This window comes from Dama dama, chromosome 25 (assembly GCF_033118175.1).
Source record: "Dama dama isolate Ldn47 chromosome 25, ASM3311817v1, whole genome shotgun sequence".
In the NCBI taxonomy this organism is placed as follows: Eukaryota; Metazoa; Chordata; class Mammalia; order Artiodactyla; family Cervidae; genus Dama; species Dama dama.
In genome coordinates, this window is record NC_083705.1 from 38,650,414 (window position 1) to 38,674,471 (window position 24,058).

The 24,058-nt window shown below is 37.5% G+C and overlaps 1 protein-coding gene across 5 annotated transcripts in view; it reads right to left on the reverse strand.

Annotated features, from left to right (window-relative positions):
• Nucleotides 1-5,568: 5,568 nt before the first annotated feature.
• Nucleotides 5,569-24,058, reverse strand: part of NNT (nicotinamide nucleotide transhydrogenase) — an 89,957-nt gene continuing 71,467 nt past the window's right edge. For all 5 annotated transcript variants that reach the window (XM_061129832.1, XM_061129831.1, XM_061129829.1 and 2 more), the window contains 3 exons: nt 9,812-9,930; nt 8,235-8,350; nt 5,569-6,510 (listed from right to left, as the gene is read on the reverse strand). In XM_061129832.1, coding sequence (XP_060985815.1) covers nt 6,361-6,510; nt 8,235-8,350; nt 9,812-9,930 — 385 coding nt within the window. In that variant the 3' untranslated portion in view covers nt 5,569-6,360. The remainder of the gene's footprint in view (nt 6,511-8,234; nt 8,351-9,811; nt 9,931-24,058) is intronic.

Genomic DNA, 24,058 nt, shown 5'->3' on the forward strand with positions numbered 1-24,058 from the left:
GTCAACATCGAAATCAGATTGATTATATTCTCTGCAGCCAAAGATGAAAAGGCTCTATACAGTCAGCAAAAACAAGACCAGGAGCTGACTGTGGCTCAGATCATGAACTCCTTATTGCCAAGTTCAGACTTCAATTGAAGAAAGTGGGGGAAACTAGACCATTCAGGTATGACCTAAATCAAATCCCTTACAATTATACAGTGAAAGTGAGAAATAGATTTAAGGATATCTAGATTTGATAGACAGAGTTCCTGATGAACTATGGACAGAGATTCATGGCATTGTACAGGAGACAGGGATCAAGACCATCCCCAAGAAAAAGAAATGCAAAAAAGCAAAATGGCTGTCTGAGGAGGCCTTGCAAATAGCTGTGAAAAGAAGAGATGCGAAAAGCAAAGGAGAAAAGGAAAGAAAAACCCATCTGAATGCAGAGTTCCAAAGAATAGCAAGGAGAGAGAAGAAAGCCTTCCTCAGTGATCAGGGCAAAGAAATAAGAGGAAAACAATAGAATGGGAAAGACTAGAGAGATCTTCGAGAAAATTAGATACACCAAGGGAACATTTCATGCAAAGATGGGCTTGATAAAGGACAGAAATGATATGGACCTAACAGAAGCAGAAAACATTAAGAAGAGGTGGCAAGAATACACAGAAGAACTGTACAAAAAAGATCTTCACAACCCAGATAATCACGATGGTGTGATCACTCACCTAGAGCCAGACATCCTGGAATGTGAAATCAAGTGGGCCTTAGGAAGCATCACTATGAACAAAGCTATTGGAGGTGATGGAATTCCAGTTGAGCTATTTCAAATCCTGAAAGATGATGCTGTGAAAGTGCTGCACTCAATATGCCAGCAAATTTGGAAAACTCAGCAGTGGCCACAGCACTGGAAAAGGCCAGTTTTCATTCCAATCCCTAAGAAAGGCAATGCCAAAGAATGCTCAAACTACCGCACAATTGCACTCATCTCACACACTACTAAAGTAATGCTCAAAATTCTCCAAGGCAGGCTTTAATGATACATGAACCGTGAGTTTCCAGATGTTAAAGCTGGTTTTAGAAAAGGCAGACAAACCAGAAATCAAATTGCCAACATACACTGGATCATCGAAAAAGCAAGAGAGTTCCAGAAAAACATCTATTTCTGCTTCATTGACTATGCCAAAGCCTTTGACTGTGTGGATCACAATAAACTGTGGAAAATTCTGAAGGAGATGGGAATACCAGACCACCTGACCTGCCTCTTGAGAAACATGTATGCAGGTCACAAAGCAACAGTTAGAACTGGACATGGAACAATAGAATGTTTCCAAATCAGGAAAGGAGTACGTCAAGGCTGTATACTGTCACCCTGCTTATTCAACTTATATGCAGAGGCCATCATGAGAAATGCTGGGTTGGATGAAGCACAAGCTTGAATCAAGATTGCAGGGAGAAATATCAATAACCTCAGACATGCAGATGATACCACCCTTATGGCAGAAAGTGAAGAAAAACTAAAGAGTCTTTTGATGAAAGTGAAAGAGGAGAGTGAAAAAGTTGGCTTAAAACTGAACATTCAGAAAACTAAGATCATGGCATCCAGCCCCATCACTTCATGCAAACAGATGGGGAAACAATGGAAATAGTGGCAGACTTTATTTTTTGGGGCTCCAAAATCACTGCAGATGGTGACTGCAGCCATGAAATTAAAAGACGCTTATTCCTTCGAAGGAAAGTTACAACCAACCTAGATAGCATATTAAAAAGCAGAGACATCAGTTTGTCAACAAAGGTCCGTCTAGTCAAGGCTATGGTTTTTCCAGTGGTCATGTATGGATGTGCAAGTTGGACTATAAAGAAAGCTGAGTGCTGAAGAACTGATGCTTTTGAACTGTGGTGTTGGGGAAGACTCTTGAGAGTCCCTTGGATTGCAAGGAGATCCAACCAGTCCATCCTAAAGGAGATCAGTCCTGGGTGTTCACTGGAAGGACTGATGTTGAAGCTGCAACTCCAATACTTTGGCCACCTGATTCGAAGAGCTGACTCATTTGAAAAGACCCTGATGCTTGGAAAGATTGAGGGCAGGAGGAGAAGGGGACAACAGAGGATGAGACGGTTGGATGGCATCACCGACTCAATGGACATGGGTTTGGGTGGACTCTGGGAATTGGTGATGGACAGGGAGGCCTGGCGTGTTGCAGTCCATGAGTTTGCAAAGTGTCGGACATGACTGAGTGACTGAACTGAACTGAACTTGATCCCTTGACTGAGTTCTCACTTTCCTTTTCCCTTCTCTCCATTATGGTGGGAAAGAACTAGCCACCATGACTCCAAGTGTTACCTGCATACCCCAAATCCACATCCCCTTCTCAATTCTTCTCAAAATCTGTGACAACCACTTCTAGCCCCTGCCATTCCATTGCTGCCACATGGACTCCCCCACACACATCACCCCATCTCATAGGTACCCTCTCCATTCCAGCGTCTTCATGATTTTGTTACTCACAATAACCCAGACAATGCAGCCCAAGCACCCAGTGCTCAGAAGGTCTGGTTTGGTCTTTGAAGTTTGAAATATCAAGGGGCAAACTGGACTCCATATCCTTTAACCAAGCTTTCCATTAGTATTATTTTTCATGAATAGGCTTTTGGAAAGAACTGATAAGCAGAGTTCAAGGTTATAATCTTTGGCAAGAATATGAAGTACAAATATTTCATATTGAATAAGGCAGTCTTATGCTTTGACAATCAACATGACAATCAACACCTCACTTTTAAAGTTCTCCATAATCATAAACTGATCTTTCTCTATCTATCCAACATGGTTTTCCACTGTTTCCCCAAATGAATTAATTATCTACTATGATCTATTTTTTTCTACCATCTTAATCATTATATGTAACAGCTTCAAATATTGGTCATTCTAATTACTGTATCATCTGTATCACTATTTTACCAGCATCCAAAAGATTTCCATCCAGAATTATAGTATATACCATGTTAAATATCTGTAATTACTTAAGTATTATAGTAAAGAAAATAGCTCAGTTCCTCAGCCCACTACATAAAATGTCTAAGAGATAAAAGTTTACGAACAGCAATCTTGAGTGTTTTGAAATTCAAATGTTACTATTTCTGCTGCCTTAGTAAATCAACACTTTAAAAGTTTCACTTAAAAAAGTTTTTTTCTTTTTTTCTCTTTGTTAATTAACCTAATTCTTCTTTCCCTTGAGAAGCTAAAGAGCAATGGAGTTATGCAAGTTACCGCCACTGGAGTGAAGTTTGGAGTTTGGGTTTTTTTCTTTTTAATCATTCTGCCCCAGTCCTATTTGTTGGCAAAGACTCTCAAAAACTGGCAAGAGCTATAAATTAGCTATCTCAACTATTCTCCCCTATTTACACAAAAGAGCTGTCCAACTTTCCAGTGCTAAAATGCTTTAATTCACAAGACTTATGCCTTCGGGGACTAGAAAATTTGCCTCTAAGTCAGATAAACATATGGGTTATAAGTTATTATACAAACTAAGGCTTTGGGACCAGATAAATTGAACTAAACCCTAAAGCTGACTGATACATAATATATCCCATATTTGTGTTGGATAAGAAAAGAGTAAAATCTAAAAATCAGGGCCATGACTTAAATGGACTCAGAAAGACCAAGGCCACCTTCCAGATTCATTACCAGATACTTAACTGATATCCACTGACTCAGAAGCACTGAAAGTCTACCGAAGAGATCAGTCCACTTTCTTAATCTCTCTATTCCAACCATAGAAAGAAGAGTATATAAAATGATAAAAAGATTTATGTACTAGAAAACTGTCCAAAGTTAGATAAATAGATATACAGATAGAATATATAAAAATTTTATACATTTACTTATATACTATGCTTTAGCTAGATTAGTAACTTAAACACAAACTCCCAAATTGAGACAAATGTAAGAAAATAAAGGATGGTTAATAAGACTAAAAACACAAATCAACATTACCACTTCACTGCTTCTTTTTTCTTTCTGGTAACAGATTGTAGGATATAATGGATTTTTCAAAATTATTTCTAGTTGAATATCAAAAAGACCTAGAACAATAGATCAATACAGAAAAAAATAAGTCATATTTACCAGTTGTATGACTTATCAGAAAGAGAGGAATAGCAAAATAAGAGGAATGAAAATTATTTTGTTGATCTTAGACCTCACCATAATAATCCAAGATCAATAATCTTTTAGAGTATTACTTTAATTATATATATGTATTCAAAAATCCCTTAAACAATAAAGTAAAATAAAATCAACCAGAACATGAATTTTCAATTAACACAACTGAATGATAAGCAAGTATCAAAGAAATGAGATCATCCTAAATCTTAAAAACATAGAAAAATATTTGCTATAAATGATGGAAATAATAAACCCAAGTATAATTATTTTAGTTTAAACAGAATTAAAGAATTATCTCCGCCCCAGGGGAAAAAAAAAAACCCAGATATACCTACAACTACTTTGAGAAAAGGAAAGGGAATGAATCAAGATACTATTTACTTCCTTCAAATAGAATTTTCATGATATAAATCACTCATGAAGTCACAAATGATCTCAGATCCATTAACAAATTGCATTTACCACTTAAAAATTAAAAAGGAGTCTTTCCTGATTTAAACACATGCACACACATGCAGATCTTAATCTCAGGCACAGCAAAATAGAAACTGATGACCAAACCAACAAATACGATTAGTTGTAAACTCAATAAACATGAGCATTATAGTAAAAAATTGCACCCCAGTTATTTCTTTTTATGATTCACAGCTAGTGTTTCTATGTTCTCAAGAAACAACGCTGAGACTTTCCCTAGTGGCTCAGTGGTAAAAATGCAGTAGACATGGGTTTGATCCCTGGTCCGGGAAGACCCCACATGCTGTGGAGTGACTACGCCCCTAAGGTACAGCGTTGAGCCTGTGCTCTCGAGTCCAGGAGCCGCAGCCTCTGAGCCCACATGATGGAGAAGCCTGCTGAGGCCGGGGTGGCCTAGAGCCCACGCTCAACGCAACAAGACAAGCCGCCGCAATGGGAGGGCTGCACATCGCAGCTAAAGAGCCGCCACCACTCTCCACAACTACACTAAAGCCCAGGCAGCAATGCAGACCCAGCACAGCCAGAAACAAATAAGTAAAGAGAAAGAAACTTAACGCCAAATTAATTATATAGAGAAAGAGGTATTCCGAATAGTCACCACACATTCAACCTATATAGAACTTTTGGCACACTAGCAAAGACACAAAGAAAATTACACTTTTACTGCAAAAGGACATCTTTACTGGTGCTAAAAAGGCAGAATCTTTACTGGTGCTTAAACAAAGAGGTAGCTAGAAAACTGCCACCATTTCTCTCAAATGTTATCATTTACGTAACACCTTAAAATACACAATGATTTAGGAAAAAAGTCATTCTTCCAAACAGGTAAGACAAGTTAATCTCATCTATTTCATGATAGCAAATCCTTCCTCAGATGTTAACAACAGGCAGAATTATTTGATTTTAGCCTTTTATCACCAGAGACAACTGCTACATCACTATGCAAACATGATGAACTCATTTTATTAGGCAAATAGTACAATTTCATTCAAGTGCACTTAATACAGTACTACACATATAAATTGAAGTTAAGAGAGATCTCCAATTGGAAATGGGGTTTAAAAAATACAGCTAATACTGATTTCAAGTTACATGTTTCATTGATGTTCTAATGAAACATACAAAACAAATGATCTGCTTCCAGCATCTCTGAAAGATTATCTAGTCCTTTAATGTATTAAAATAGAAGTGAGAAAATATACCCTTGAAATACAGAATTTAAAGTACAGTTTGAAAAATTGAAACCAATTTGATATGCTTAATTCAGATTATGGTTAAATGGTAAGAAGACAGCTCAAGAGTTGATAAAAGTTTCAAATTAGTCACGTTTGGTGAAAAAAACATAAATGCAGGTGGCTGTAATGTTTACACTATGTCAGATTTTTTCAAATCCATGTATAACATAAGTCCCAAAACTCATAGACTTAATTTCTTAAAACATTGCTGACTATTGAGGAAAATCCAAATGGATTATACCTAAAATGAGACTGTTTTTTCTCCTTTTGTAAAATATTTTTGGAATTCATAACAAAAAAAAAAAAAGCACAGAAAGACATTTAGAATTATCCTTTTTTAAAATCGAGGGATCGCAGCTCTTAAAAATTTTCCCTTTATTTGCTTTGTTTCTTCAGAGTCTTCCTTTTCTTCCAAGAGTTTTGCTACAGATGTGTATCAGCTGTATATGTTAATAATTTATTTGCCTGTTCCCACAAGTGAAGAGGTGGTTTGATCTTTATATTTTACTTCTGGTAGGATTCTCTAACTTTCGCCTGCAGGGCATCACACGTCTTCTTGGCATCGCCTAGAAGCATGGCTGTGTTCGGTTTGTAGAAGATTGGATTGTCCACTGCAGCATAGCCAACACCTAAGGTCCTCTTCATAACAATGACCTAAGAACCAAAGATTAGGTGAGAGAGAATATTTAACACACCTGACCAGGACGTGTCAGACACACAAACTTTGTCCTGCCCTAACTTTGAACAAAGCATGTACTACTACTGATTCTTTACTATAAAGACTTTTAAAATACACAAGGAGTATTTTTAAATGCATGTTTACTTTGTATTAACTTGAATTCTTCAAATGTGCCCATACTGTTATATCCACTAGAGAAAAGGTTCTATTAACAACAGTGTATCTCTGAGTGATAAGTGATTTTTCCCCCCAGTGCTTTTGTCTACAAAGACAATGTATAACATTTTCCAATAAAAATAATAATAACCATCTTTCCCTGAATGGGCTAAAGACAACAAATTCAGTGCATAAATTTCTACTACCAATCCTAAGATAAAAGTAGTTGAGTGGGAAAATGGTATGATTCTTAGCCCGTTGATTTAAAGTAAAAAATATCAGACAAGAAGGATGTATGACAAGAGCCCAAAGAGTAATCCAGTGTGCCCCAGAACAGAGCTAATGACTAATAGAATGCTTCCATGAAGAAAAATGAAGAGGGGAGTCTTTCTCTAACACTGATGTATTCTAGACATTTACAATTACACAGATTGTAGATGTTACTATCCTGTTGAATATCAAGTTAATTTTTCAAGAAATAAAAAGCCTTTCTACGTTCTTCTAGGACACAGAATCTATTCAAAACTGGAAGCAGGGCAAATTTATTCATGTCCCCTATACCATTAATACAGTAAGGTACTGCGCAAACTCTCAAATACTGATGATAGATGCAGTAATTTTTAAATACATACAAACAAGTGCATGTCACATCTACTCACTCACCACAAATACTATGTTTAAAACTCCACATTTTTACAATAAAGAGAGACAAATTAAAGGGAAATATATATGTTATAATGATTCTTAAAATCCAGATATGAGTTGAGAGTGGTGAAAAGAGTTGCCCACAGTTGGGACAGAGGAAAATTATAAGGGCTAGATTTCTCTACAATCTAGCAGTTAGCCTTTTCAGAAGTAATATGCTGTGACCAGGGCTTGCTTCCTTATGCTATGTTACTGTTTGGATTTCTAAATCACCTTTCTTCTGGACACTCCATAACATACAAGTGAAGTGAAAGTCACTCAGTTGTGTCCGACTCTGTAACCCCATGGAATTCTCCAGGCCAGAATTCTGGAGTGGGTAGCCTTTCCCTTCTCCTGGGGACCTTCCCAACCCAGGGATCGAACCCAGGTCTCCCACATTACAGGCAGATTCTTTACCAGCTGAGTCACAAGGGAAGCCCAATACTTTCAAAAAATTAAACGAAAAAATGTGCTCATCTTCATATGTGAAGATGATGATACTGACTCACTGTCCCAGAGGGAAGACATCTGCTTCACTGGACTCAGCCTGGAATTCAGCCAGCCTCATCCCCAAAGCTCACAGCTCCTTTTTCAGTTGTGGTTACAGGTTGCATTAATCCACCCAGATAATCTCCTCTAGCTCTAACTGAGGAGGCATTCAGGGCATTCATTCAGTTTCTCTGGTGACCACAGAACAGACAGAAGCTGGATCTAGAGAGTTGGACCCTAAATCTCCTCTTAACTCCTAAGCCTCCTAAAAGGCATCATCATTTCTCATCAAGTGACCAACTAAAAGTTCTGTGTGCGTATCTTAACAGACCTTTAATTCTTAGAATGAAATGCAAGTCTGAAACTTTACCTGCTTTGATTTCCAGACTTCAAGGACTGGCATGCCTGCAATGATGGAGTTGGGGTCTTCTTGAGCCGCTGAATTAACAGTGTCATTAGCTCCAATTACAAGGACTAAATCAGTGTCTACAAAAGAAAATAAAAATATCATAGTGGTCACTTCAGGCAAATGATGGTGATCTGACTTTTTAAAAACAATATAATAATTGTTATAATAAGCTAATAGTTATAGGACGAACACTTGTGCCAGGAACTGTACAAAGAGCTTTATCAGAGAGGTTCAGTAACTTAGCCAGCATCACACAGCTTAAAAGCAATAGGTCCTGCATCTGAACCTGAGAACCCTGACTGCAGCTTGTATCATTATGCTTTCCCTCCCCTCCATGGATCTATCCAATCTGACTTTTGTTGTTGCTTTTGTTCAGTTGCTAAGTCGTGTCTGATTCTGTGGCCCCACAGACTGTAGCCCGCCAGGCTCCTCTGTCCGTGGGTTTTCCAGGCAAGAATACTGGAGTGAGATGCCACTTCCTTCTCCAGGGCATCTTCCTGACACAGGGATCGAACCTGCATCTCCTGCACTGCAGTTGGCATCTTTACCACCAGGAAAGCCCAATCTGACTTTACAGCTATTTTATTATCTCAAAATGATCTTGCCAGTAACATTAAAGATATGCATTCCATTTTCAACTTTCAAAGTGACCACTTAGTATGCAGTCTGACATCTAAAAGAACATGGTCTGAGAGTCTGTACTGTATTAAAGCTGTGTCCGTAATTCCTGGAACTGCCAAGTTTCACACATAATTTAGCAACAGTGAAATCTAAAAAGGGGACATAAAATCAAAATGGCCTAAATTCCCTCTTTAAGGACCATAATTTAAATTACCTTAGAACTTTGCCAAAAATGCCATGTGAATCTAGACATACACACAATTTCATTATTTTTCTCTAATCAACAGTATTTTTTTAAGTTTACAGTGGATATTTGCCAGAGGGAACTGATTTAATTTTAACAAACATGATTTTGGGTTAAATGTCATTAGCATTCAACACCTAGCCAGTGAAAGCCACCAAATCCAGCCCCTTATTAGTGAAGTCCCAGTACTTCAAAGAAAACAGGAAAAGTACTGACTGACCATGAACTGGTGCAACTGAAAACCAGTAAAATCTCAAGACACTGGCAAGAATCAGATACTAAGTCATCAATGGAAGCAATTTTATAAATGAGAAGCCTGAAGTTGAGCACCAAGTTCAAGGACACAAGCAAACCAGAGTCAGGACCTGGATTCCAAAACCAGGTCTGTTCCTAAAGCCTCTGCAAGGCACTCCATTCCACCGCACTGTCCCCCAAGACTTCCACCGTCCTTCAGACCTCCTCGCAGCGAGATGACCACTCATGGTGCTCACTGATCCTGTCTCACTATTTTTCAGTGTCGTCTTTCATTGATTAATTTCAACTGCTTACTTACTAGGAGGTTACTCTTCCTCTGGGAGCAGGTCTGCAGCAATCCCACAGTTTACGTCCCCAGACTGGCATTGCTCTACTCACATTAAGAACACCTGAATGTCACCAGCACCTCATCACGTACCTGGGAAGTCATGGTTGATCTCGTCCATTTCCAACACAATATCATACGGCACCCCAGCCTCGGCCAGCAGCACATTAAGCTGACCAGGCATCCGGCCTGCAACTGGGTGAATTCCAAACCTAGACAGGAGACAAACGGACAGCTGGTCTTACTTGGTGGGCCAGAATGTACAGGGACCCCAGTATCACCTCCAGACCTGCACACTCTGTTCTTGGCACATCTGGTTCTCCTGGTACTACCTGATCTCTGCGAGAAGGAATAGAATCAGTCCAGATATACCATCAATCTACAAATAGTAAGGTTGGAGATTCAAGATCTCAGTATATACAAACTATAACTGCTCTCAAGAAAATAAGTGTAGCTTTAGAACCTGACTCTTCCATATATGTTTTAAGACCAATAAACTCCCAACAACATTAATAAATAATACCACCTTACATTTAATAAGTATTATGTTCTCTCATGATACTCTGACTTTTTTTAATCTTTCTGAAGTCAGTCTGGAATTAAACATTTGCCATGAAAAACACTGTCATGCACATAAGTTAAAGGCCTACTTTCAAAGAGAAAGTTATCCAACTATGTTATCCAAATTTTCTATAAGAATGAACAGCTTTACAGGGGAAAAAAATAACTTCATTTAGGAGAAATTAACACTTCATGTTTCTATATTGTGATACAATTTATAAATTTCTTATATATTATTTCATTCTATCCCTAAATCATCTTTAATAATCTCCATCAAAAATTAGAATTCAGAGCACCTGATTCAAATTTAGGACTTAGTTAAATAAACTGAGCTATATAACATTCCTATATCTAAAAAAAGAGCGAAAGAGCAAGAATGTAAATAACAGGGGTCGCCTTCATATATTTTGGCATAATCGCTAATGCTGACTCTTCAAGATGTGCTATGCAACCTGAAAACTTTTTTAGTAAACAGGTAACCTGATTCAAACTCAGGTCTCCTTCAAAACTCTGTACTTTTCACTACTATACAACACAGTCAGTATGTTCAGGCAGTTTAAGAGGTATTTTTGTTATTAGCTCAAGATAGCTAGTTATATGATGTTTAGTAAGTTTACTAATCAGCTCTCTCAATTTTCCTATAGAGTACTAACCAGCTGTTATTACAAGCCCACCTCATGTCGAGGGTTATATAAAACCCTGCAGAAAAGGTCTGAGAAAGACCTATTTATCTCTGCTTAAATGGGTGAAATAAGGAATTCTAAGAATCCAAATTACAGTATTCTCTGAGAAAAATTGAGAAGACAGCAAGTTTCAAATAATAATTTTTTAAAATTTTTTAAATGTTTGCATGGACACAGGAGGAAAAAAAATGTTCCAGTACAGACAGTACCTGCAATACTGCAAAACATTTACCAGCACCTCTACATGCTGGGAAGTAGGTTCTGAAAAACTACTAGGGGTGGGAGGTGGAATGAACTGTATAGAATGGACTGTTAATAATCTAAGACTTGAGACAGGTCAGGAGCTGGTAACTTCAGGATCGACCAAACTGTGTTGAGGCTGTTTGGGGACTTTGGAACTTTGTATGGTAGCCTACACAACTCTTCAGCTATGTTTTTATCACAGGAATGGCAAGATTGGAAATTCTCTCCACTCCACTCTGGGCTTACTTCCTTGGGGGGAACTGAGCCACTCGGTTCCCTGAGTGTTAGCCCTGTTCTCAGTCTACATGGAAGCCTCTCTCTGGGAGCAGAAGTGGAATCTTCGGGCTATACTTTGACCTTCTGTTTGTGGGACAATGTTTATTATTTGTATGTATGTGTGATGGTACTTACTTTGACTGGCTGAACTATATTTAATTGACTTAAAGATAGGCGCTTACAAATTAAATATAAATATATATAAATATTTATATATTTATATATACTTATTTATATATATATAAATTTATTTATATAAATATAAATTTATATATATTTATATATATCAAATAAAGTCAAATAAATTTATATATATATAAATATATAAATAAATATATAGAAAAAAGAATCCAAGACTTTGGGTTTTTTTTTTTTAATTTTTACTGGAGTATAGTTGATTTACAGTCTGTGTTCGCAAAGTGAATCAGTTATACATATATTCATCTTTTTCATATTCTTTTCCCATGTTGACCATTACAGAGTATTCAGTAGAGTTCCCTATACTATAAAGTAAGTCCTTATTAGTTATCTATTTTATATGATAATATTTTATATACAGTAGTGTGTATATTGAAGACTCTGTTAAAAGGCATTTATCATCTCTTTCCTCAGTGAGTTATTTAGTTTTATTTTAGTGAGAATAAAATTAAGGCAATCACTAGGTTTACTCCAGACTGTGGTCACCCAACCTCACCATCTCACAAAGCTTAAATTCTTTAACCACAAATTCTATCATTTTGGGAAATGTAACAGTTCAATACTTGAGTAAAATTTTTAAATGTTCATTAAAAACAAGATTGTTAAGACTGGTCTTTTCTTTTTTCTGGCTAGACACTGCTACCCTAGTATCATTGTCTGTTTCAAATGAGAGTTTTTAATCACCCTGAAAACAAAAGAAATGAGGCAAAATACTGACAACTCATGTTCACACTCTTCATGTAGTAATACAAACTATATTCGGCACTTTCAAAATATCACACAGACTCTTGGATGAGATGTCTACCCTAAAATTTTAACGTTTTTCACAACAGCAGTAGGATAAGACATTTGAAAAACATTTCTCCAGGCACTATAGTATATATTCACTAAGTGGGAGTTAATACTACAAACCCTCAAATCTGAAGATAAATGTCACTTTAATACTCTAACAATAATATTCTATGCATTAATATGAAAAATGGGAGAAAATGTAGTATATTGAAACAACCAAAATATTCTCCTAAGCCTGCTGATTGCATGAATGTAGGAAAAGAAAAGACATGATGAATGAAGTTTCGGAGGTGACTGATTTTGTAAACAAGCATCACAGTCTTCAATTCAGGACTTCTAAACCTTTCTTCAGTGATGGGAAGGGATGAATAATCCCTTAGGTTCACAAGTAATAACAGAAGCAGAAAGAAAAAAAGATAATAACAGACTCAGAAAAGGTAAAGCTCACTTATCTGGAATATAGAATTTAAATTTCATAAAAGAGGAAAGACTCAATTTGTGTAATCCTCACAAAAACTGAGAAAGACGGCAGAGCACAAGGCAAAATAAACGCACATGAGAGAGGGACGTGGATGCGCCACACATGACATTAAGGTGTATAAAAATAAGAAAGTAATTTGAACATCAAAATAAATAAGGTTAGTAATGGACTATAACCCTCTGGGGGAAAAGGCAATTCAGGAGTCAAGACTGATAACAGGGATCTCCCTGGTGGTCCAGTGGGCAAGACTCTGCACTTCCACTGCAGAGGGCACAGGTTCAATCCCTGGTTGGGAACCAAGATCCCACATGCCTCTCAGCATGGCTAAAATATAATAAAATAAAGCTATTAGAAACGTATTTTTTTCTAAAGACTGATAATAGGTTAGGTCAATAATGAAAGGAAGAAATGGAAGAAGGGAATACTCTCCCCATAATGGTAGAACACCAACTGATAAATGTAGTGGGTTATAAAACCATCATTTTGCATCAAGATTGGTTCAGATAAAAAATCATCGGCACACACTCAATCTTAGGAGTAAAGCTTGAATGAGAAGCAGGATTTTGCTAGGTCTTAGAGAGAGCTCAACAGAAAAAAAATAAAGACTTTCAGCATGTTCTCTGAGAGCTACTTCATTGAAGTTGATCAGTAATAACTAGTTCTTAGACACAGAACACCTGGATACTCTGCTGAATGGGCATCTGGTTAAGTGGGCACAGTCCATATTTCTTTTTCTCCCCAGCTAACAGCTCCTTATAATAGTTAAAAAATATGTATTACCAAGGTTATAAAACCAAATCTCAGCCAAGAAGAATTTAAATTGAAATCGTAGATTATTATGGTTTTAATGCACTGTTTGATATGCACAGATACTGACAGAACATTGCAACTTGATGTTCTTCTAAATATCACATAAAAGTGAAAGTCGCTCAGTCGTGTCCAACTCTTTGTGACGCTATGGACTATATAATCCATGGAATTCTCCAGGCTGGAATACTGGAGTGGGTAGCCATTTCCTTCTCTAGGGAACCTTCCCAACCCAGGGATCGAACCCAGGTCTCCTGCATAGCAGATGCATTCTTTACCAACTGAGCCACCAGGGCAGCCCAAGAAGACTGGAGTGGGTAGCCCATCCCTTCCCTAGGGGATCTTCCCAACCCAGGAATCGAACTGGGGTCTCCCACATTGCAGGCAGATTCTTTACCAGCTGAGCCACCAGGGAAGCCCAAACAGCATGTGGAAGAACTAAAAGCACAAAGAATGTGCCCACCAAGGCAGAGATTCTGTAATTAAATTTGGGGACCCTAACGTGTCATTATTTTTGAATAATGATAGAACAAAATAATTTCCAAAAGAATACATCCTTAACTCAAAAATTTTAGTTTGGAAAGGTCATTTCACTTCACAGAGGTTCTCAGTAATACAGCTGACATATCAAATTACATTGTTAATCAGCTGACTTTTATTCAAAGTCAATGCCAATTTGTATTTCAACTGTGGTGATTTCAAGTCAACATTCAAAATTAATGCAGGGCTGTTTTCAAATATCAGTAAAAGGTACTCTATCTCCCACCACTGACTAGATCCCATAATAAAACTAAATAACTAGATTTAGTTAGGGAGTTGCAGCTTAAAAGGATCACAGGGCACTTGGATAAAGTTCAAGAGAAACATAAAATACCTAACAACTTAGAAAATAACCCACATTAAGTGAAAAAAGATCAACTGGTTAGAAAAAAAGGCAAACTGATTCTCAAGCAGACCAAATAAGACAGAAGTTGACCAAATACTCCCCATCTTCATTTAACTGAAAGAAAGAAAATGGTCTTCAAATGCAAAAGAAAGAGCTGGAATTAAATTTTTTAAAAAATACTTTCTGTCAAAAACTTAGGAAGTGAAAGTCGCTCAGTTGTGTCCGACTCTTTGCGACTCCATGGAATTCTCTAGGCCAGAATACCGGAATGGGTAGCCTTTCCCTTCTCCAGGGGATCTTCCCAACCCAGGGATCAAACCCAGGTCTCCCACATTGCAGATGGATTCTTAATCAGCTAAGCCACAAGAGAACAAACTCCCTAGTAAGGAGAAGTTTCAGGCCTCTTTTCTGGTGGATCAGGAAGAGACGGTTTCACTCAACTGAGCTGATGTTCACACCACTAATTCAGTACAAAATGGATTCAAAAGGATTTCACAAATAAATGCTAAGGACGGTTGGCCAGCAGTGGACACAGTCAGGGTAGTTATGGCAGCTGAGACAGCTCTTTATTTAATGGGGGGGAGGGGGGTGTGGAGGGCAGGCTCAAAACCACTACAAAGAGAGAACAACAGCTTTGGTAAAACAGGATTTCCAGAACTGCAAGACACTGCTCTACCTCCATCCTATGCCACTAACTGCAATGAATTTGTGCTCTTTTGAGATCCTCATAGCAAATTTTGGACACCAAAAATTTCTCCTAATCTCCCAGTCCTTCTAAGCATCAACAAGTGCCTCCTGTTGCACCCCGCTCCCAAAACCTGACTGGTGAGGCTTGTACTTTGTCATGTCCAACTCTCTGTGACCCCGTGGACTGCAGCCCGCCAGGCTCCTCTGTCCTCTCTCACCTGGAGATTCTCCAGGTAAGAATACTGGAGTGGGTAGTCACGCCCTCCTCCAGGGAATCTTCCCAACTCAGGTCTCCTGCATTGCAGATGGATTCTTTACCACCTGAGCCACCAGGGAAGCCCAAGAATACTGGAGTGGGTAGCCTATCCCTTCTCCAGGGGAACTTTCCAACCCAGGAATCAAACTGGGGTCTCCTGCATTGCAGGCAGATACTTTACCAGCTGAGCTAGCAGGGAAGCCCTGGTGAGGCTCAAGAAAGACTAAGAGTCACTGTGCTATAGGACATATAAGGTCCGTATTAGTGTCCTATTACTGATAAAACAAATTACCACAAATTTAGTAGCTTAAAAGAATATGCATCAATTACAGAGGCCTGACATCCAAAATCAGCACCCCTGTGCTAAAACCAAGGTGTTGGCAGGACTGCACTTCTCTGAGAACCTTGGGAAGAAAATCCATCCATCCCTTGCCCTTTTCCTGGCTTCTGGAGGCTGCCCCCTTTCCCTGGGTGGGGGTGCATCGCTGACTTCTACTTCCATTGTCATGTCCCCTTTTCTGACACTGACCCTCTTCCTCTCTTTCATAAGGACCCTAGTGATTACATGGGCCCAAACAAATAATTCAGAATCATCTCTCCATCTCAAAATCATCACTGAATCTACAAAGTTCCTTTTGCCATATAAGGTAACATATTCACAAGTGTAGGGTATTCAGAGGTGAGTTTCTTTGGGGGTCATTCCTTAGCTTACCCCAAACTCCCTTTCCAGTCCTAAAATTCCATGAACTAGGGATTCCATTTTTAGCTGAATAAGTCAATATACACTTTGTGATTTACTTTTGTATTTTGTGATTTACTTCTGCATCCCTCCCTGATTCCAGTGATTTTGTAAAATTTTAATTTACTTGTTTGCTTTTAATACTGCCTTTGCTTATCTTTAATCCATCTGGCTATCATCTTCATATTTTAACCGAGGTGTCTTGGACCAAATTAGAAGTTAAAGACCTCCAAATGTATTTGTTATTATTGTAATATTTGATTAGATGCAGACTGCATAAAGATGACGTTTCTGCTGAGCTAGTTGTGAGGGGTAAATAGCTAACCAGCATGTTATGCTGAATATCCCAAAGGACAGCTCACTTTATATCTGTTTGTATAACAATTTATTATACTAAATTTTAAGACTCTAAAGTTGGAAAGAAACACACGCAAGGCTATTACAAGAGAATGCCAATGTTTTGAGAGAAATGACAGAACATACTAAATTTGTAGGAATATATATGAGCACGTTGATGAGTCAATGTGAATTTATAATAATTCTGGCCCATGCAACTGGCTAATCTTCAAAGTATGGATTAAAGCTAATTATATCAGACATTGGTTGCCCATGACCAGCAATTTCCAGGAACTGATGGCTAAAGTTCATCAATGTTCCATCATCACACGAAGAACATCCAGAATTCAGAAACGCAAAGCCTACCAGCCTTTCGGTTCTTCGCTTTAAACCACAAAAATTATCTTGATTGTACACTTGCTTATTAACAAAACAGGATCAGCTGTCCCTGTCCACAACCTAATTTTACAGAAGAGGAATAACTACTAAAATGAGATCACAGGAAAATCTTCCAGGCTCCCAGAACTCACTCTTCACACTCCTTCTCCTTACAAAGCACTGCATTATAGGAACTGGCTGATGACTGTGCTTTCCAAACTGGGAGCAACTTGAGAACAGGGACTGTGTCTTATTTATCAGTTCCCAACGTACCTGGCACTCTAGTAGAGCAACTCAAATAAAGAGAGGGAAGTAAGGACGGGAGGGATGTAGGGAGGGGAGGAAAGAGTTTTAAGGAACATAGTGTGCCCAATAAAGTGCACTGATTCAATAAAGTGCAAACTCGCTATATCTCTTTTGAGAAAAAGATTTCAGAGATTCAGTAAAGAGTAGCAGCTAAAAGCTCTAGGGTGCCACTGCCTGGGTTCAAAACATTCAGACAATTTACCTCTGTGTGCCTCCCTTTCCTCCTGTGTACAACAGGAGTGATAATAAAGCCTTTTCAGAGGATTCCTGTGACATTGAAGGGAGACAGTTCATGTAAAGAGCATTTTATACAAAGTACTTTAGACCAATGCCTGGCACACATAAGCCCTTAATGAATGTAACCTGCAATTATAATACCCCATTGAAACATATTTTTGTGATATAAATGCTCATCTGTATTGTTCAAATAAATGCACATTTTTAATGATCATTTACATAAAAAGAAAGGCATATTTTCACATTAAAACAAATGTTGATTTGTAGTCAGCATTTTCTAAGCTGTTTTTCTACTTTTTACCTTGAAATCCCAATAAATATCAATATGGTCCAATAAAAGCCACAAATTCTTTGTACTTGCAACTACATGCAAAAGCTAGAGAAATTATATAATCTATATAGACTGAGGTCAATAATTGTGACCATTGGACTCGTTGATCACTTGGTCATAGCTAATATTCAAGTTATTGTAATATAGTCAAATTTCCAAAAGCCACATTTAACTCTTCTATAGATACTATTAAGGAAAAAAAGTACTATTTCCTTAACTGAAAGATACAACAAATGTCACCGACAAGTCAAGGTAATCTTCTCAATTATCTTGAAGATAATTTAAGAAAAAGTTAAACACTTTTTGCTATTTTCCTCTCTCAAGCATAAAAACAATAAAGTCTTTTGTGTAACATTATATAATAAAAACTAAGGCCTCCATCACTAGTTAAAAACTGACCCAGACACAGTTCTGAAAAGGTGAAACAATACACTCAAATGAAACAACTCATCTTTAGAGTCTTTTAATCAATCAAGAAAGAATAAAAACAAATAAAAGTGCATATAGAAGCCATTCATAAATTCCATGTGAAATGGGTAAAATTAGTAAAAGATCAATTTTAAAAAGCTATGAATTTTAAGCCTTTTTTATAATTGTTGCTATTGTCAGTCACCAGGCTTTCCTGTCCTTCACTATCTCCCAGAGTTTGCTCAAATTCTTGTCCATTGAGTTGGGGATGCTATCTAACCATTTCATCCTTTGCAGGCCCCTTCTCCTTTCACCTTCAATCTTTCCCAGCATCAGTCTTTTCCAAAGAGTGAGCTCTCTGCATCAGGTGGCCAAAGTAACACACAATGATATAAGTCCCATTCTTAGAGTTTTTCTGCAATTTCAAATTAGATTTCAGACATCACATGTGCTAAAGGGAACAACATGAGTTCCCATGATCAAGGGCCATGGAGACAATACATCCTGACCACAGTGTATCACAACAGTTGTTGACTTTTACAGAGTATAAACCATTCACTACATGGATCCTACCACAACGTTCAAATAAACTACATTTCCCTGCTTGCATTATGGAAATATCCAGATTTAGTTTAGCAATAAACATGATTAAGAGCCAAGTATCCCAACTCAGTACTAAGACAAAGAAACTACAGAGACAACTGGGCCCTGTTCTAAAGTATTTAGTGTGTTTTCTCCATTTTGCAGCCGCTTATTACAAATAGTGAAAAGAATCTCCAGATTTTTAAAAAAATCTTTTTACAACCTTCAGCTATTTGGTTATATGTTTTATGAGACACTATGCAAAATTTATTCTCATACCCAAGATATCAAAGGGTTAATATCCTTTCTTTTACTGTTTCATATTTTAAAATTGAACTTTACACAGGACAATGTATGCTGACAGCATTTTGAAATTCTGCCTTCCCAATAACATCACTGCACAATTTTCCTAAATATATCATTCTCGGCTCCTAGGTGGCTGACAAATTAACTCGAGAAAAGATATAACAAAGGGAAAATAAAAAGCCTACTTATTCTACCTGCTTTTAGCCATAAATATCTATAAATCAATAAAACTTTAAGAGTTAAAATAGACTTTAAAGTCTCTCTAATACAATGCTTCCTAAGGCAGGATGCTTTTATTTAGAGTAACAGCAATTACATGTACACTGTGTTCTGTCACAAAACAGACTGAGAATTTCACTACAGATGTAACAGAATCCCTGCTAGGAGGTACGCCCGAAGAACCTTTGTATTTGATGTTTGCATGTGGCAATGCTCCATTCTGAGGAAGGTTCATGGAGGTAATAAAAAGATTTGTTACTATTTTCAATATTTTTTTAATTAAATGTGCACTGCACCTTTGAAAAATATGACAGGATCTGGAAAGACAGGGTTCTTTGGTTTATCACATTCTGAACAGAACTTCTGATTGACAGCTACAGGTCACTTATTAAAAGCACAAGGAAAACTTATTTTCTTAAAAGAAATAATTTTAGTAAATGCATTTAAAAGCAAAATCTTATAAAATACGAAGCAGACTAAACGTCACACACAGTATCCTTCCTGGTGGAAAGGCTGGGACCAGCTGTGTGGGGTTAGTCTATCCATCAGAAGAGAAGCATGGAAACAAAGAGAAAAAAAAATCTGCCCGGCAATGCAGCTGTCATCCACAAAAACTGATTAACAAGAAAGGTTGTGGAATCAACGTTTTGGCAAGTCTTCTTAGGTAAAAGGATAGAAACCCAACTTTTTAAAACTGTGAGTCCTTTTCAGAAGCAATGGTTCAGATAAACCCACTCATACAATTCTGAATGAAAAAGAAAATTCTAATTTCCTCGAATTTTCCAAGTGCCAGAATTGGAGAACACTACGTACTTTTCTCTTTTTTTTGAAGGTGAATAAAGGCTGAACTCTGATCTGAATCTGGTATTCATCTACGGCCTCTCCTCCTTCAGGAAAAAATAATGAATGTTAAAGGGCTTACAAGAATGTCTCGGGGGCAGTTTTTCTAATACAGAACAGCAGAACCTGTTCTATGAGTATGAGTGAAGAAATGTTTGACAGGACACTACGGTCACATGTTCCACGTGTATAGGTGGCCCGTGACACTGGGGCCCCCCCCCCAAAAAAACCAAGAAGTCATCTAAACAGGACCAGGTCAGATGACTGGTGCGAATGTCAGTGCAGAACCTGTCCCAACACTGCCTTTTCCACTCCAAGGAGATTATTATAAATTGTGCCCAAATCTGCCTTTTCCTTCACTGAACCAAATCCAGTGCAGTCAAGAACAGCACCTGTATGACTACTGACACGGTTTTTATTTCAAAACAACCACTAAGACTATGAAGAATGATATCGGGGGAAAACTGAAATTCTATTTGCAGCTAAAGTTCTAGAATATATATGCTTGCACATTGGAGAGATGCAGTGAAAATGATACATAATTTCTTCTTTCTGACTGAATAATTGTAATGATGCTGAATGATTCTTGAAATGCAATGGCTAGTAAGTAGCATGAAATGGAAATTATTAATAAGATACTGAAGAATTTGAGCATGAAATGACAAGAGAGCTGCTATTTACTTCTCCACTGCCACATTTACATGAACCTCATTGACAAAAATCAGCTCAAAGAGTTTATAATAATTAATAGTAGACCTAGAAGCCAAACATCACTCTGATGGTCAGAGGCACTGTTTTCCATCAATAGTGAGAAGTTTCTCCCCTTGACCATTGGAATGCCTGTGATCATCATTTCCAAGGAATGAGTCCTAGAACAGCACGGCTGGGAGAGGCTTTATAAAGCACCTAAATCACAGCCTTTAACATAGTCTTCTGTTCTTTCCACTGTATCAATATTCTGTGGACAGCACACAGTCAGAGGAAATCTGATCAACAGTCAAGAGTCTGGAAGGATGATGGCCCTTTTCTAGGAGCACAACAGACAGCTTTGATCAGAGGGATTCCTGGAAATTTTATACAACAGGTTGACCAGAGATGTAAGTGAATGCACACACACTGGTTTTCCTCTCTTCTACCAAAAGTTTCACTCATTTGACTAATTACACAAATAATTCCCATCACCCATCCTCCTGTCACCATGTTTTATAGGAAGGCAGGCTCAGTGCAAAGAAACACAGTATACTCTTTCAGAAAACCAGAAGTACCAGCTAATTCATCACCAAAGAGTGCCAGTGGAAACTCGGATATAATGATCAATGCTCCTGCTGTTCTTCATCATTTCAACTAGTGACTGAACTGAAAACACAGTCGGGTTATAAGTGTCAATTCAGAATATCTTCACACCTATTAACTAAGTTCTCTTTAAATGTCAACTCCACATGGGTCAGGAATTTTGACCTTTGTATTCGCTGATGTATTCTCAGAACCTACAACAGTGCCTGGCACCAAGTACTCTAATTATTTGTACAGTGAAATGGTCACTGACATGAATAATCATGGCTAATAAGAAAGTAATGCAAAGCTGGCAAGAAACTCATAAAAAATAATCTATTTCCTTCCTCAACTGCTACACTGGATCTTTTTATCTGGCCTAACCGCTATTCTCTTCAGAAGCACATCCCTTTATTACTTAACAAATCTGCATGTCCTAGATTTTCCTGTACCCCAAAATATAACAAATCCAAGATAGCTGAACTCTGTTTATTTGGACTGCATTTAATCCATGAAAAACGGGAAAATCCAGTTAGATCAACAAAATATTTCATCCTCAAGTATCTTCAGAGAATAGATTTCCTAGCAAAAATAACATACATTTAAACTTATAGTCATGTCACACAAGACTGTAAAAGACTATTAAACTGCAAATACCACTGGCAGCTAGATATGTTTAGACAGAAGATGAAAAAAATAATTAAGTATTTATTATTTAAAACCTGCAAAAAAGTTTCATGTTATGAGTAGAATAAAAGGTTTAAAATATTCCCTTGACAGCTATCTACTCTTGTCCTTTGCCTTCCTACCCTCCTCCTACTCCATTCTTCTTAGCATATTAGTACATTAAATGGAATTCATTCACTCGTTCATTTGTTGATTGATTTGTTCTCTGTCTATAAACTTTTGAGAGTGGGAAATGAGCTTCTGCATTCTTGTATTCTCAGTACCTAGAAATAAATTTTTATCAGCAACATTATTAATAGACAGAGTTGAACATTAACAGGAAAGCTATATGTAACATCAATTAGCCAATCAAAGAAGTTGACAAATTTTAAAGCGATAGTGCTTTACACAAAGAAAATCAAGCAGTGATTAATTAATTGCAAAAAGAAAAAAAAAAACATGTCTTTCTAAGGATTATTTGTTGGAAACACTACCTCAGTTTTACAATGAAAAGCTTGTATTGACCCAAAGATTGGGAAATGAAGAGAAAAAAATGTCTGTGCCCTTGTATCATAAGATTTTTACAATAAAATGCTTTCAGAGATCAAGCATAAGTTAGGTATTCTGGGTGCTCACGAAGCAACAATATCCTGGCCAGTAAAGATGGCTAAGTCAGTGAACTTCCAGGACATTCTGAAATGAGCTCTTTTCATGAAATGTCATGCGCTTCATTATATAACCTCAGCTCTCTGTGAGCATGTTATGACTATGGTCAAAGTAAAGGAAAACGGGAGTGTCTCTAAATCAATCATAGGCCATGAAGCCAGACTGTATGACAGATGCGATTTTTCTTGGCACCACTTGGGCATAACTAATTGATGACAATCGTATGTCCACACTGGCACATTTCCATGAGGAATGTGTGAGAATATGTCACCACATCTGGATGCAAGGCATGCCGGGGTCCTGAGGCACAAAGATCTCCTAACAGCAGAGGCCCAGCAGCTGTGCTCAATGAACACCGTGGGAGCTCCTCAGAGTGATGAAAGGACCAAATTACCGCAAACTGTAAATACAGATTTATTTCATTAAAAGACGAGGTAACCGCTGCAGCCATCTCTTGTTCAAACAGACACGTGCCTCTTAAGAAAAAGCCAGCACCTAACTTCGTAAAGAAAATCTGCATTTCTGCTACAGAAAGATGATGACGCACATAAAGCAGAATCAACAAAGTTGCCACGATTCCCTTTAAAATTTAAAAAAAAAAAACTCCCATGGAAGCTAAAAAGGAAAAATATGATAATCTACTGCCATGTTAGCAAGAATAGCTCTCTTCCACTTAATACAAATGTGAGACTTACATAACTTACTACAAAGCCCATGTTGAAAATTCATTATAGTAAAAAAGGAAAAAAATTGAACATATTAATATATAATTACATCTTTAATATGAAACAGAGTGATCAATATAAGTGACTAACTCTTCCTAACTTAAAAGTAGAAATTAGGCTGACAAGTAATATCATTCACATAATATATCATTAGCATTTACTATTAACAACTTATCTTAAAAATCAATGATTATACAAAACGATTAAAAGCTCTCATGAAAAGCCTGATGTTCTGGTCACAAAATTACTTCTTGGGGGGGCTGCGCCATGTGGCTTGCAGGATTAGCTCCCCAACCAAGGATCAAATCCGAGTCCCCTGTAGTGGAAGTGCAGATTCCTAACCACTGGACTGCCTGGTAAGTCCCAAAATTATTTCAATTAAAAAAAAAATTATGACTAAGAAACTATTCATACATGTTTAATTAAATACCTGCCAGAAATCTTAAGTCAAATAGTTAC